Genomic DNA, 13,827 nt, shown 5'->3' on the forward strand with positions numbered 1-13,827 from the left:
TGGAGAGCTGGCTTAGCCATTCAGTCACCTCTGAGCAGGCATTTGGCTTGAAGTGAAATCAACCCCATTGCACCCACCCTTCCTTTCCTCTTCAAGGTTCCTCTAGCAAAGCAGGATCTCCAAGCCAGCAGGTGTATAGAGCTTGGGATTATTCCTGTTACACGTGTATCTACTGCTCTTCAGAAAAGCAGAACCAATCCCAATGCACAGTGTTGTCAATTTCCCTACAGCTCTTCAAGTGGTGGAGAGATGATATGGATATATATACATATGGTTTAATGGTTGGGTACTTAATCCCCTCATTGTATAGTTGAGAAAACTGAGAGACGAAGCACCTTCCACAGGGTCATCCCCCTAGAGGACAGCAGAGAGATCCAGTGCTGGAGGTCGCATCCCCTGACCCCCTCTCAGTGCTCCATCGGCCACACCACTCTACCTCTGACAGTTGCTTCTAACACAGACACAGCAGGCTCTTCTTCTCTTGTCCTTTGTCCTTGGAGGAAAGCCGAAGCACGGCCCTTCCCCTCACCGTCCCGTGTCCTGCAGACCAGGTTTCTAGACTTCATCTGCTAGATCCAGGCCCTGAGGAGCTCCTCAGAAGACAGCCCGGCCACCACACAGGCTTCTACCTCTTCCCTTCTGCAGCTGATTAGCTTCTGGGGTGAACTGGTTATTTTCTGAAAAACAATTTTCATTCATATTCATTAGGTGAATAGTCATAGTAATAGCAATCGTGGAGAATATCACCAAAAACCTCAACTATCTGATTCATTAACTTTCCAGCAGCAGAAAAGCCCAAAGACAATTCTAACCCCTAGAGCAAGGGCTTCCCACCTTCACTGAGATCGTCTCCCAGGTCACCGACCAGCAGATGTCTTGGGGTCCTGCCTCCTCGGCACTCCTCCCTAGGGGACCCTGCCCCACAGAAGCCCAGAATGTAGTTCTGGTCCAAAAAATCTAACCTTCTTCTGCCAGAGAGCTCTGAAAAGAGTGACCTGGTCTGAGGTGCTCCACGTACAGCACTAGCAGGGTGTCTGGTCCAGGGATGGTGCTCCATAAACAGGAGTCCCTTCCTACTCATACTTCACATCCCTGCTATCTTCTCCCAGCAACCCCAATACATCATCATAACTGGTTGTAAAAATGCAGGTATCAACCTTTCAGGGCGACTTTCCCCAGTGTCGCCCCTAGACCATTCGCCTCCAACAAACTCACTTGGGTCTTGCACAGCGTCTCCCACAGCCCTTCCCATCATCACTTTTCTTTTTTCTTTTTCTTTTTTTTTGGCTACACCATAGGGCATGTGGTATCTTAGTTCCCCGACCAGGGATCAAACCCGTGTCCTCTGCAGTGGAAGCGCAGAGTCTTAACCACTGGACCGCCAGGGAAGTCCCTCCCTGTCATCACTTTAAAGAGTGGCATGTGGGCACAGACAGGTGGGCACAATGGTTTCCTCCACCCCCATCCCCAGAGACATTAGCTTCATCTAGTCGGTTGCCCTTGATCTTGTTTGTAAAGAGGTGGCTACAGGGCTCACTCCTGGTGTCCACAGGCAAATAATGGGAAAGCAAGGCTCACTGAATGGGATGTCAGTGTGGAGCCCACCACCAATTCCCTGATGCTGGTCTGGTCAGATTCCCAGGGCACTGGCTACCGACATCTGCAGTGCTTATACCTGATTGCTTTTTAAACTCTAGCGGAGTGCCTTGCAATGGAAATGTAATGTGAGCTACATAAGCCATTAAAAATTCTCCAGTAGCACATTTTATAAAGTAAAAAGAAATAGGTAAAGTTAATTTTAAAAATATATTTTATTTTAAAAATAAATATTATTTCAACATCTAATCTGCATAAAAATATTAATAAACTATTTTATACTCTTCTTGTACCATCTTCAAAATCTGTCATGTATTTCATAGTTACAGCACATCTCAGTTTGGACTAGTCACATTTCAAGTGCTTAATCATCACATATGGCTAGCAGCTACCATACTGGATGGCGTCGTTCTAGAACATTAAAGTGAAACAGCGTAAGCTCAGAATTTCAGAAGGTACAAAACTGTTGTCCCATAGTTTAGAACAAACTTCCAAGCAAGGTTCAGCTGATATATTTTTTTAAATTTGAATTTGTTCTTAACATTTGAAAATCAGGAGATTTATTATAAAGTCTGGATTTCTGGATTCTCATTTCAAATTTAGGAAGCACTGGCTCACATCCCCTCTTGGCAGCAAACTGCATGAACTGAGAAGAAGCTGGTTTCTTTAGCTGGGCCATGTTTGCCATGGTCCTCCTATCTATCTCTCCCTATTAAATCACATTTATTGTACTGTACACTCTTTTTTTTTTTTTTTTTTAATCTGTCTGGGCCCCAGAGGCACCTGGGCTCACAAACTCTACTTTCTATGAAGTACACAAAGTCAGACTTGGGATGGCCCATTGGAGCACATCTCAATTTAGAGATGACTAACTTGAGGCCATCTTGATGTTTGCTACCCACGTTACAGTGGAATGTGACAGCAAGAAGAGAAAGAATAAAGTGAGTCACAGAAAGGAAACAAAGAACCTTTAGCACCAAAGCCTCCATCCCCATGAAGCAATTATGGATAAAAGACAAGGAAAATACATTATATTTTAAAATAGGGAACACACACCGAGCAGTCTTAGTATAATTTTCCTTGCATATATATTTTTGCCATAGACTGTTACTTGGTGATAAAAACTTGAATGGAAAGACATTCTTAATGGTATATTTCAGAGTGCAACCATCACCAACTGTAAAATTATAGATGAAGACATGAAATGTTTAATCCAAACAGACAAATTAAACATTTACAAACTCAATAGGACTTTTTGAAGCCTTGTCGAGGATTTCCACTTGGTAATTTTCCATGGTTTAATTGGAAAGATGCGTGGTCTTTGCAAGGTTGGCTGGAAGTTGCTTTTTAATAGTTTGGAGGATTATCTATGACCAGTGCAAATGCTGAAGCGCAGCTAGGCTGTGCTAAAGTAAAGGCTGAGAGGGGGGAGATGGTGGTGGTGATGTGCAGCTCCAGAACTTATTTGGGATTTGATGGACACTAGCTATCTATTTCTCACAAAACACTGTGGGAAATGCATACACTCAGAGAAACTGTCCATGTTAAAATCTGGAGAGAAACAGAATACAAATTAAAAGCCTTATGGAAAAGAATGCATGTAGGAACAGACACTAGAACAAAGTAGGAAGGATGGTAAGGGGAACAGAGAAGCAAAAGGTGGTCAAGGGTCATGGCATTTACCTTCCACGAACAAAAGTGGTCATTCTCTCATAGAATCTCCTTGTCTCGGGACTTCCCTGGGGTCCAGTGGGTAAGACTCTGTACTCCCAATGCAGGGGGCCCAGGTTTGATCCCTGATCAGGGAACTAGATCCTGCATGCATGCCGCAGCTAAGAGTCCCATGCCGCAACTAAGAAGCCCACATGCTGCAACGAAGATCCTGCATGCCACAACTAAGACCTAGTGCAGCCTAAATAAATGAATAAAAAAAAAAAAAAAAAAAAAGAATGTCCTTGTCTCTGGTCTCATCTCAGTTGCTTGGTTTTCTCCAAAAGCTATTTTTAGGGTATGGCTCATAATGCATTAGGATTCCTAGGAGCTCTTGCCATTGGAGGGCTTTCCTTGTGCACCTGAAATTCTCCAGGGAACGGACCCTTTACATTGTTCTTTCCCTGGCCCTTTACTCTGTGGCTCCCTAACAACACACTGGGTCCTGGGAGGGAACTCTGCTAGGTCATTGAATGTAGGACCAGAGAGGGAAATTGAAGGAGGGTATTAGGAATGCAAGAGCTCGTGAGTAGAGGGTAAGCATGGGAACAGAGTTGGGAGGAAAGCCGTAAAGGGTAACTACTCAGTGGAGTCCAGCCAAGGAGGCTGAGCTTTTTACGTGTGTGGAAAAGAAGAGCTAGTGACCTGCTGAGCCAGGAATGCTCCCCTCCCATCATCATCGTTTTGGGTTCATTCAGGGGTTCTTCCTTTACTGCAGGGCTCCGCTTCTACTAACGGCAGAGGAGCACCAATCAGACCGATCTTCCTGCAGATAGCAACTTCAAAAACGGATCAAAATATGAAACCAACTTCCTTAAGTCACAGGAGAGCAACCAAAAGTTGACACTTGGAAGAAGGGAATGTCTCTGGGTGAGTTTCCCATTTTTTACAGTTCCCTGAGGAGCTGAGGGTCTCTCTTGGTGCCATGAACAGAAGAACCAGAAAACAGATATGGGTGCAAACAGAAAAGTTAGGAAGTGAGAGGACTAGAATTAAGTGTTAATGGATTAAACATTGCAATTAAATGGCAGAGATTGTTGGAACAGATTCACTTAAAAAACAAAACAAAACAAAGCAAAAAACCTCTGTGCTGCTTCAAGAGACACCATTTAAATTTGAGAACATTCATAAGTTTAAGATAAAAATATGGAAGAAGATACACCCTACAAACAGTAAACAAAAAAGGGCTATATTGATATCAGGATAAGAATACTGCCAGAGATAAAGAGGGACATTTCATGATGATAAAAGACTCAATTATTCAGGAAGACCTATCAATCATAAATATGTATGCACCTAAAACAGGTTCTAAAACACATGAAGGAAAAATTGACATGAAAGGAGAAACAGACACATCTACACTCATAGTTAGAGATTTTGTTGTCTCTCTCTCAATAACTAATAGAACTATTCCAACAAAATCAGTGAGGACAAAGATGATCTGAACAGTATTAAACATTTTGGTCCAATTGATATTTATAAAACACCACCCAACAACAGCAGAATACACATCCTTTTGTGCTTCAGGGAACTCTGAGCCCCTCAAGTTCTTGCTGAAGGGGATGCAGGCCAGCCCTGTCCCCTATGTTTGATACATCCCACTGCCTTTATGTTTAGCAGTAAACCCTTTAGTCATCCAGAGGGGCTGGAGGGGGAACCGATGTAAAGAACACTGGTTGGTAAACATTATGAAAAGGGGCAAATGAAATGAGCAAATATCCATAAAGCCTTAGAACGGTGCCTGGTGCTTAATTCTGGACCAGTGTCCCCTGGAGTCATGACTCCCTAAACTCCTGGAAAGAAAGAGAGCTGACACTAGGATCATACGGTGGGGCGTGCAGGGTGTCCTGAGGACTGGACTGCAGGGAGGGTTAGTCCTCCTGTGAAGGGGGAGCATGGCCTGTGCTCTCAGGGCCCTGTGATGTCACAAGAGGGACCCTTCCAGGGTAACTCCTGGCTGACAAGGAACTACAGGAATGTATAGCTTGCAGGCAGTTCTGGCTCTAGCTGCTTCTGAGAAGCTGACCGCTAACCCCATCCTCCCAGGACAGAAGGGTGAGATATCCCTGAGGGGACAGGGATGGGTTTGCTTTTGTTTGTTATTATTTTGTTGTGTTCTGTTGCACTGCTCGGTGGGTTGAGGTCCGGGGCGGAGGAGGGGGGCTAGGGTGCACAGGAAGCAGACAGATGCAACGTGTGGGGATCTCTGGAGACCTGCTTTTGCTTTTCCCCGACCCTGGCACAGCACACAGGGCCTGTCCCCACTGGAGACACTCAGATCTATGGCCCAGTGACCTCAGGAGTAAGATAAGGACCCTGGCTTGTGAGGAGTTGGGAACCCTCACCTTCGGTAGTCACAGGTCCAGCTAGTCCCCCTGCCCCCAGCCAAAGGCAAAGCAGACTCCACGCGCCCTAATTTCACACACGTGCACTTCACCCTGAGGACTCATGAGGCTCTTGGCGTATGAACTGACTATGTTGTGTTGGAACATATTTCTGGATGCAGCTGCTGTTACAATGATGGGAGGGAGGTAAGAAGGCTCGGTAGGCCGGTCCTCAGGGTAAGACTATGCATGACGCCTGGAATGCAGAGCCTCCTGGGCTGGGCTACACACCTGCTGCCTTGGCCGTGCCAGGACCTGGGGGCAAGGAGCAGAGGCCTGATGGGAGCCTGGGGAAGGCCACAACCCCCTGGTGATGGGACGTCTCCCAGCCCCTCTGACTAGGAGGGAATTCCTGTAAGTACTCTTCTCCCCTCTTTGTGCAAATGCTTGTAAACCCACGATATGTGTGTCCCTGACCCACTAAGGCCCAGACTACATCGGGTCAGCATCATGCTGAAAGGAAAAAGAACAGTTACCAAGGTGTCGGGGAGCATCACCACGGGGCAACAGGAGTGCTGGAGCAGCCGGCCCATTTTCCAGATGGAGAGCGGCACAACCACGAGGATCAGCATGAAGCCCACAAATGAGAACAGAGCCAGTGCCAGCGGCAGGGTCTCTCCTGGAAACGGAAAGACAGAAACCGGCTTAGGAGACAATCCTGGGCCTCCCTCGCTTTCCTGGATCTGGCTCTGCACACTGGCCAAGAGAGCAGATTCCAACACCCTGACATCTGATGTGTGCCCTAGTGACCGAAATGACCACCATTAAAACCATTTTTCTAGAATCCAGATTGGTTTCCAGAAAGCCAAGGAAGATTACGATCTTTTTCTTGGGAAGGGAAAGGGAGGAGCATCATCTGTTAAGCCACTAGCTGTATTTGCACGTACCTCTGAGCCACTGCCAGGAAGAAGGCAGAGGGCCAGGCCCCGGGCAGGATGAGGGGGAAGCACCAAAAGAGAACAGCCCAGAAGGGAGCTGGGCAGTAACTGAAAACAAAGTGTATTTCACAACTTACTCTTGGCATTGATTCGTGTGATGGAGGAAAATGCTGAATTCAGAACACAGTCACATAATAACTCATATATCAAGCCCCTGCGAGGGTTAAGTGACTTACCCCAGGTCACACAGGTAGGGCTGGCTCCAAATTCTACTAAGTGATGTATCAGAAAGTGCCAAGTCTGAACGTCTGGAGATGCGGAAGCGGGGGACAGTTTACCTTCCCATCTCTCTGTCCTATTTGTTTAGCCCCTCTGGGCTGGACTGCTCACCCAGGATGTGAAGGGTGCCACAGCCAATGCAGCTGCAGAGAAGCTGGTGGGCTCTTCCAGATGGCTGGGGTCCCCACAGTTTGTATCAATGATTTTGGAAAATATGTTGGCAGTACATATCAAGAGATACACAGATGTTCATACTCTTTCATCCACTCCTGTGAGTGGATTCCAAAGAATAATTCCAAGGAAGGAAACATATGCAGAAAGCAGTTCACAGCAACATCTTTATTAGAGCAACAGCCTCGCATAACCAGCCCCCCTCTCTGACCAAAGCAGCACCTCTGCACCTTCCGCCACCCCAGCACGCTCTGGTGTGCTTTCTCATAGCACGTACCACCAAGGGACACCATCTCATTTGTTTACTGCCTTGTAGCCTGTCTCCCCAACTAGAAGGTAAGCTCGGTGAGGGCAGGGACTTCCCTGCTGTATCCCAGTGACGGGCCCAGCAGGTGGCACATAGTCAGTGCTCAATAATTATTCACTGAATGAATGAATGAATGAATCAGTGAATGAACATCATCTTCAAAAGCAGAGGGCAATGATCTAAATACCCCCAATGGAGGATGATTTAATACATCATGGGATATCATCATGGCAGGTCAGGAGTTCAGCTATTAAAATGAGAATTGGGATATATACAGACTTGTTCGCTGCATCACGGGTTGTAGTGGCAAAAGACTGGAAAGCACAGAATATACCTATTTATGGGGGATGGTTACATATACTTTGGCACACCCATATACTGGCTTGTTATGCATGTTCTTAAACAATGAGGTAGATCTATATGTACTGACATTAACAGGTGCTCACAATAGCTATACCCAGTGAAGGTGAGCGAGGTACAAAGCAGTAAGCACAGTACAGTCCCAGTTGTGCCTCTGAGTACTGGCATCACATGATGACTGGAGGATTAAATGCCAGACTTGCCAAAGGAAACCTCCTGAGTGGTGTGGGGAGAATGGAGAACGTGTACTTCTTACTTTATATACTTCTGTGTTGTTCGAATTTTTTAACGAGCTTGACTTACATGGTTTTAAAACGTAGTATAAAATGAGGGTCTGGGGGAGGGATAAATTAGGAGTTTGGGATTAACATATACACACTACTATATATAAAACAGAGAGCTTCCCTTGTGGCGCAGCGGTTGAGAGTCTACCTGCCGATGCAGGGGACACGGGTTCGTGCCCCAGTCCAGGAAGATCCCACATGCCACGGAGCGGCTGGGCCGTGAGCCATGGCCGCTGAGCCTGCGCGTCCGGAGCCTGTGCTCCGCAACGGGAGAGGCCACAACAGTGAGACGCCCGCATACCGCAAAAAAAAGAAAACAGATAACCAACAAGGACCTACTGTATAGCACAGGGAACTATATTCAGTATCTTGTAATAACCTATAATGGAAAAGAATCTGAAAAAGAATAGATTTATATACATATATATGTATAACTGAATCACTTTGCTGAACACCTGAAACTAACACAACATTGAAAAGCAACTATACTTCAATTAAAAGATAAAGACCCAAAAAAAGTAGTATAAAATGGTAATCAGAAAATCTACATGGAAAATGTTATGGATGTGATATTTGTGAAAAAGCAGACTCAAAGTGTATATATAATTCAACGACAACATGTGTCTACACAAAGGCTAACAGCCCTTTGACCCAGCAACTCTACTTCTTGGAATTTATCCTTCAAATATACCAGCAAATGATCTATGCCCAAGGTAATTAATGAAAGCATTGGCTGTAATAGCAAAATATTGGGAGAAAAAAACTAAATACGCATCAATAGGGAGCTAGTTGAATTAGTTATATATACATACAGTGGAATACTATGTAGCTACAAAGAAGGATGAAAAAGTTCTTTTCAGATATGGAAAAATCTACAAGATATGTAAAGTGAAAAAGACAAGATCCAGAACAGTTCATGGTGTGTGCTAACATTTGTGCTAAAAGGAGGGGAAATATATAAAAGTATATTCCCATTTACTTGTAAATGTACTGAGAAGTCTTTAGAAGGATATACAAAAAGCTAATACCTCTGGGGGAGGGGTGGGAATTACATGGATGAGGAAGGCGGTTCCACACGTACCTTATCATTTTTTTTTTTTTTTTTTTTTTTGCGGTACGCGGGCCTCTCACTGTTGTGGCCTCTCCCGTTGCGGAGTTCAGGCTCCGGACGCGCAGGCTCAGCGGCCATGGCTCACGGGCCCAGCCGCTCCGCGGCATGCGGGATCTTCCCGGACCGGGACACGAACCCATGTCCCCTGCATCAGCAGGCAGACTCTCAGCCACTGCGCCACCAGGGAAGCCCTCAAAATGATAATTTTTAAAAAACTAAAAAGTTATACACAAATGTCACTCGTGGTGTTTGTGTGGCAAAATCATGGGATATGGGGTTTTGTTTTATTTCTTTTCACTGCAGGCTTTTAAACCATAAAAAATTCAAGGGGAAAAATTAAGTCAAACAAGAGGATTCTACAAACTTTCTATCAGGCCCCTCCCAGCTGAGCGCAGCCATGCTACACAGTGGGCTACGTCCACACGAGGTCCGACGCTCAGGCCCCGGCTGCCTCACTAGCACCCCCCTCTGATACCCAGGCAGCTGCCACCGGGTCAACCAGCCTTGCAACATCTGGCCTCAGGCCTCGGGAGCTTTCAGGGAAAAGTGTTCTAGACAGCTGCCAAGTGACCCCTGCCCAGCCCCAGGGTGGACTCTCTTCTGGGGGGATTAGAACGCAGAACAATTTCACCACAGGATCTACCCAGCCTGGGGGAGCAGGTCAGGGAAACCGAGGGGATACTCAGAACCAGAGGAAGCAGCAAGCAACGAGCATCGCCCAGGAGGGGCAGACAGGTGGCCTTACCTTGCACCTTGACACATTCTGTCTGGCTGAAGGCACTGTGCCTCCCAATGGCCTTCACGAACGTCCGGACCTTCACGCAGTGTGCAGCCCCTGGCTCCATGGTTTCCAGGTGCACCGGAATGCCCCCGCGCTTTACCATCTTGACGTGTTCCTTTAGGAAAACAGAAAACAGTTACACTCTGGGGGAAGCAGGACACAAAAGAGGGAGAAGGAGGGAAGGGAAGCTGTAAATATTTCCTTTCCAAGATGCATACAGAATGTTCCTCTCATTCATTCATTTATTCATTCATTCATTCTTAAATATTTATTTATTTCTTTAGCACCTACGGTGTGCCAGGCACTGGTGTAAACACTGAAGAAAACAGGGACACAGCATTGAACAAAACAAAGTTCCTGCTCTCGTGGAGCTTATGTGGGGTAAGACAGACCATATATAACACACATCAGGTGGTGATGAGGGTTATGAAGAAAAATGAAGCAGGGCAAAGAGGTAGAGAGTGATGAGGAGGCACCAGAATAGGGATTAGGGAAGACCTCTCTGATAGGGTAATATTTGGACAGAGACCTGAAGGTCAGAAATCTGACTGGGGGCTTGGCCGGGCCACTGCTGCCAGGGGGATCAGTACACAGGAACACTGGAGCCTGTGGGCAGTGCCTCCTCACACTTGCATCCATCCACTGTCTGTCCATCCATCTGCACGCCCCTCCACCCCCACTCACCCCCTGAGGGCTGTGCTCTGCGTCTGAACCTGTGGAGACTCGTCTGGGCCAGGCCCAGGTGGCTCAGGACACAGGCTCCTCTCCCAGCACTGGCTCTGCACCTCCCGAAGAATCCTAGGGATCTGCATGCTCCCAGCCAGCCGAGGCCCTGATCAGTCCCGCACTCGACTCCCTCTGCCTGGCAATGCCACCTCCTACCACTGGGCCCTGACCCAGTAGGAATAAATGCTGGAAACCATGGCTGTTGCCTGTTCCACCTACACATACCACCTTCCAGGGGAAGCTACCCAGCCCACGGTCCCCATTGAGTGGGTGGTAGGGCACATGACCTGTCCCTCAGACACTGGCATTAGGTCAGGGGTACCCTTGGCCTGGAAAGGGTCTATCAGAGGCCAGCCAGCAACCGGCGACCCCTAAGCTTGGCCTGATAAGACAAGCAGTACCAGTCAGATTTCCTCTGCTAGGAACTGATCTTGGGGAACTGATACCTGCAGCTAGAAGCAGGGACCAAGGGGAGAGGACATGGCGAGGAGGAGTCAGGCCTGGTAAGGCACAGCCATAGGCATGTGCAGGAAGGAGTGGTGAGGGCCTGCGAGCAAGCTGGGGAGAGGGCCACGGAAAGAGTGCAATAGAGAGGGCCCACTGGAGGGAATCAGAGACTCCACAGACGGGGGCCCCTGGGCAAGTGAGGCTGTGCTGCAGCCTGGCTCTGGGCCTGCTCTGATCATGGAGTCTGTGAGAGCCCCTTATAGCACCATATTAATCCCTGTGACAGAGCCTATTTTTCCTTGTGCTGACTCGAGTGGGCCTTGTCACCATTTCAGCTTGGACAGGGCCTCCACAGGTCTGCCCAAGCTCCATCCTTTCTGCTGCTGTGGCTGCAGGATGCTTGGCCACTCCCTCTGGGAGAGCTGACCTCCCACCCAGCCTAGCCCGCAGCATCCATTCCACAGGGTAGGGCAGCGCCCCATCTAGGCATTCCAGGTGGCCCATTGGCTCAGAATTAGGGTTGTTTGTATCAGCCAGCTCCTGACTCTCTGCCCCGACTTCTGCACGCTGCCCAGATACACACCCTCGAGAGCCTTGTGCCAGCCTCATATGCTTTTGAAATCATCCAGTTGATCTGGAACACCCTGGTCTGCCGCCTGTAAACAGCAGGGAGAATGGCTGAGAAGACATGCTGATGAGGGAGAAGAAATGCATTGAAAAGGTATCATGGATCCAACTATGGCAGAGTTTAGGGCAAGGAGGCAGCCCTCATACTTTAGCAAACGTGGCCTGAGACAGCTCCCAGCCACAGTCTGGGTTGGACCAAGGCAGTCCTTTGAGGAAGAGGCTGCCGGGATTGTCAACCTACACCCATCTCTCCTTTCCCACACTTCACCCAGGCCCGCTCATCCTCAGGCCACCCCAGACAGCAAGCACTGCAGGGGCTGGCTTTCCTCATCCAGCTCTCGGAGGTCTGTGACTGCTTCTCCAAAGTCTAACTCAAAGGCCAAGGGTGGAAGTCTCACCTTGGCACCAGGCTCCCTCTTCCAGTAGGCCACGAAGAACTCAAACTGTGGCCCCAGGTCTTCCAGCTTAATAACCAGGTGGAAGCCATCCTTGGTGATCTCCATCCCAGGTGGGGTGAGGATGGCTGTTGGCAAGACAAGGAAAGAATCAAAGCCAGCCCCAGACAAGACTGAGTTTTGTCCAGGGAGACCATGACCAAGCCATCAGTAGAAACATGTCAGGCTCATGGGAGGGGAGGGGTTTGGATATGGCTTCACAGTGTGCAGAGGCGTGTACACTGATCCTCTCCTGTACTCAGCAGGTGCTCAGTAGACACTTTTTGAATGATGAGCAAATGAAAAAAACAAATGACAGGCTTCCCTGGTGGCGCAGTGGTTGAGCGTCCGCCTGCCAATGCAGGGGACACAGGTTCGTGCCCCGGTCTGGGAAGATCCCACATGCCGCGGAGTGGCTGGGCCCGTGAGCCATGGCCACTGAGCCTGTGCGTCTGGAGCCTGTGCTCCGCAACGGGAGAGGCCACAACAGTGAGAGACCAGTGTACCGCAAAAAAAAAAAAAAAAAAAAAAACAAATGACAACAACTTACTACAATTCGCATAGATCAGTTATATATACCGGCTGCTGCTAACTCTCAAACATCAGCAAATCAGCAGCCTGTGGATGGGTTGGCCTCTCTATTCTCAGTCCAAGGATTCTTCAATCTCATATCCTTAATGGAAGATGTTAGAAAATCAGAGGGTTTTACAAATTCCAATAATCAGCTCTAGAAATTTACAGCATAAGCACAAGCACCATCCTTCATATTACTGGATCCCAAACAGAGAGGCCAGCAGCCCCCATGGATACTTTCCTATCAGGAGACCAAGAACAGAAGGGCCCACATAGACAGTCTTTAGTCCCTGGTTACTGATGATGGATCCAGACTTGCCTCTCAGATCCAGATGCTGCAGGACCAGAGGGGCCACCGCAATTGCTGGGCTTGGCTTGGCAAGTTTAGCAGAGTGTGTTCTGGGCTACATCCTCCTGCACTGGGGTCAGTGGACACTCAAAAGAAAGGCAGTTCCTGCAGGGAGTTTTCAGAGAACAAAGTATTTCCTGGCATTTGAAGAGCTGCCTGGAAAAGGAACATGAGGACTTGGAAAGTCAGGGACCAACTGTACAAAACATACCCAGTTCAGAGGCTTCATATGAGCATACAGCACCACTAGAACTGCGTCTGAAACACCTCCAGTAGGGAGAGAGATGTTTTGACTCCTCCAGTTTTAAGTCAAACATGATTAGAATTGGATTCCCTGATCTCCATCTATGTTGAGATTAGAATTAGACAAAATGACCTAATGTCATTTCAGTTCAGAGAATTTTTTGACAAAGTTGGGACAAGAACTTCTGTCCTATGTACTCTACAAACTTATCTCATTTAATCCATCCAGCAAGCTTAAGAAGGTAAATACTGTTCTTATCGTACAGATAATGTAACAGCCTCAGAGAGGTTGAATGACTTTCCCAGAATCACACAGTTAATGGCCAGAATTTGAGTCCATGTCTTTCCACATTTCTAGACTCTGCTGTGGGGTGTTTTTTAACTCCCAATGAACAGGATGCACATAGATCGCTTAAATCAGACTCTAGGCTTGGGCCCTGGAGATAAGTGGTTCTAAAGCTCCCCTGTGACATGAATTCATATAATTGAGGTTATGAACCTCTGCTCTCAACAGGCTTCCCTTTAAAAGTAGGAGATCCTTTTCAAGAGAGCCTTAAAATAAGATTT

At 47.5% G+C, this 13,827-nt stretch overlaps 1 protein-coding gene across 1 annotated transcript in view; it reads right to left on the reverse strand.

The window, feature by feature from the left end:
- Positions 1-249: 249 nt before the first annotated feature.
- Positions 250-13,827, reverse strand: part of IL20RB (interleukin 20 receptor subunit beta) — a 30,516-nt gene continuing 16,938 nt past the window's right edge. The window contains exons 4-7 of the mRNA XM_082654312.1: positions 12,060-12,184; positions 9,826-9,976; positions 6,167-6,309; positions 250-677 (exon numbers count right to left, since the gene is read on the reverse strand). Coding sequence (XP_082510438.1) covers positions 570-677; positions 6,167-6,309; positions 9,826-9,976; positions 12,060-12,184 — 527 coding nt within the window. The 3' untranslated portion in view covers positions 250-569. The remainder of the gene's footprint in view (positions 678-6,166; positions 6,310-9,825; positions 9,977-12,059; positions 12,185-13,827) is intronic.

This window comes from Grampus griseus (assembly GCF_964374135.1).
Source record: "Grampus griseus genome assembly, chromosome: 5".
In the NCBI taxonomy this organism is placed as follows: Eukaryota; Metazoa; Chordata; class Mammalia; order Artiodactyla; family Delphinidae; genus Grampus; species Grampus griseus.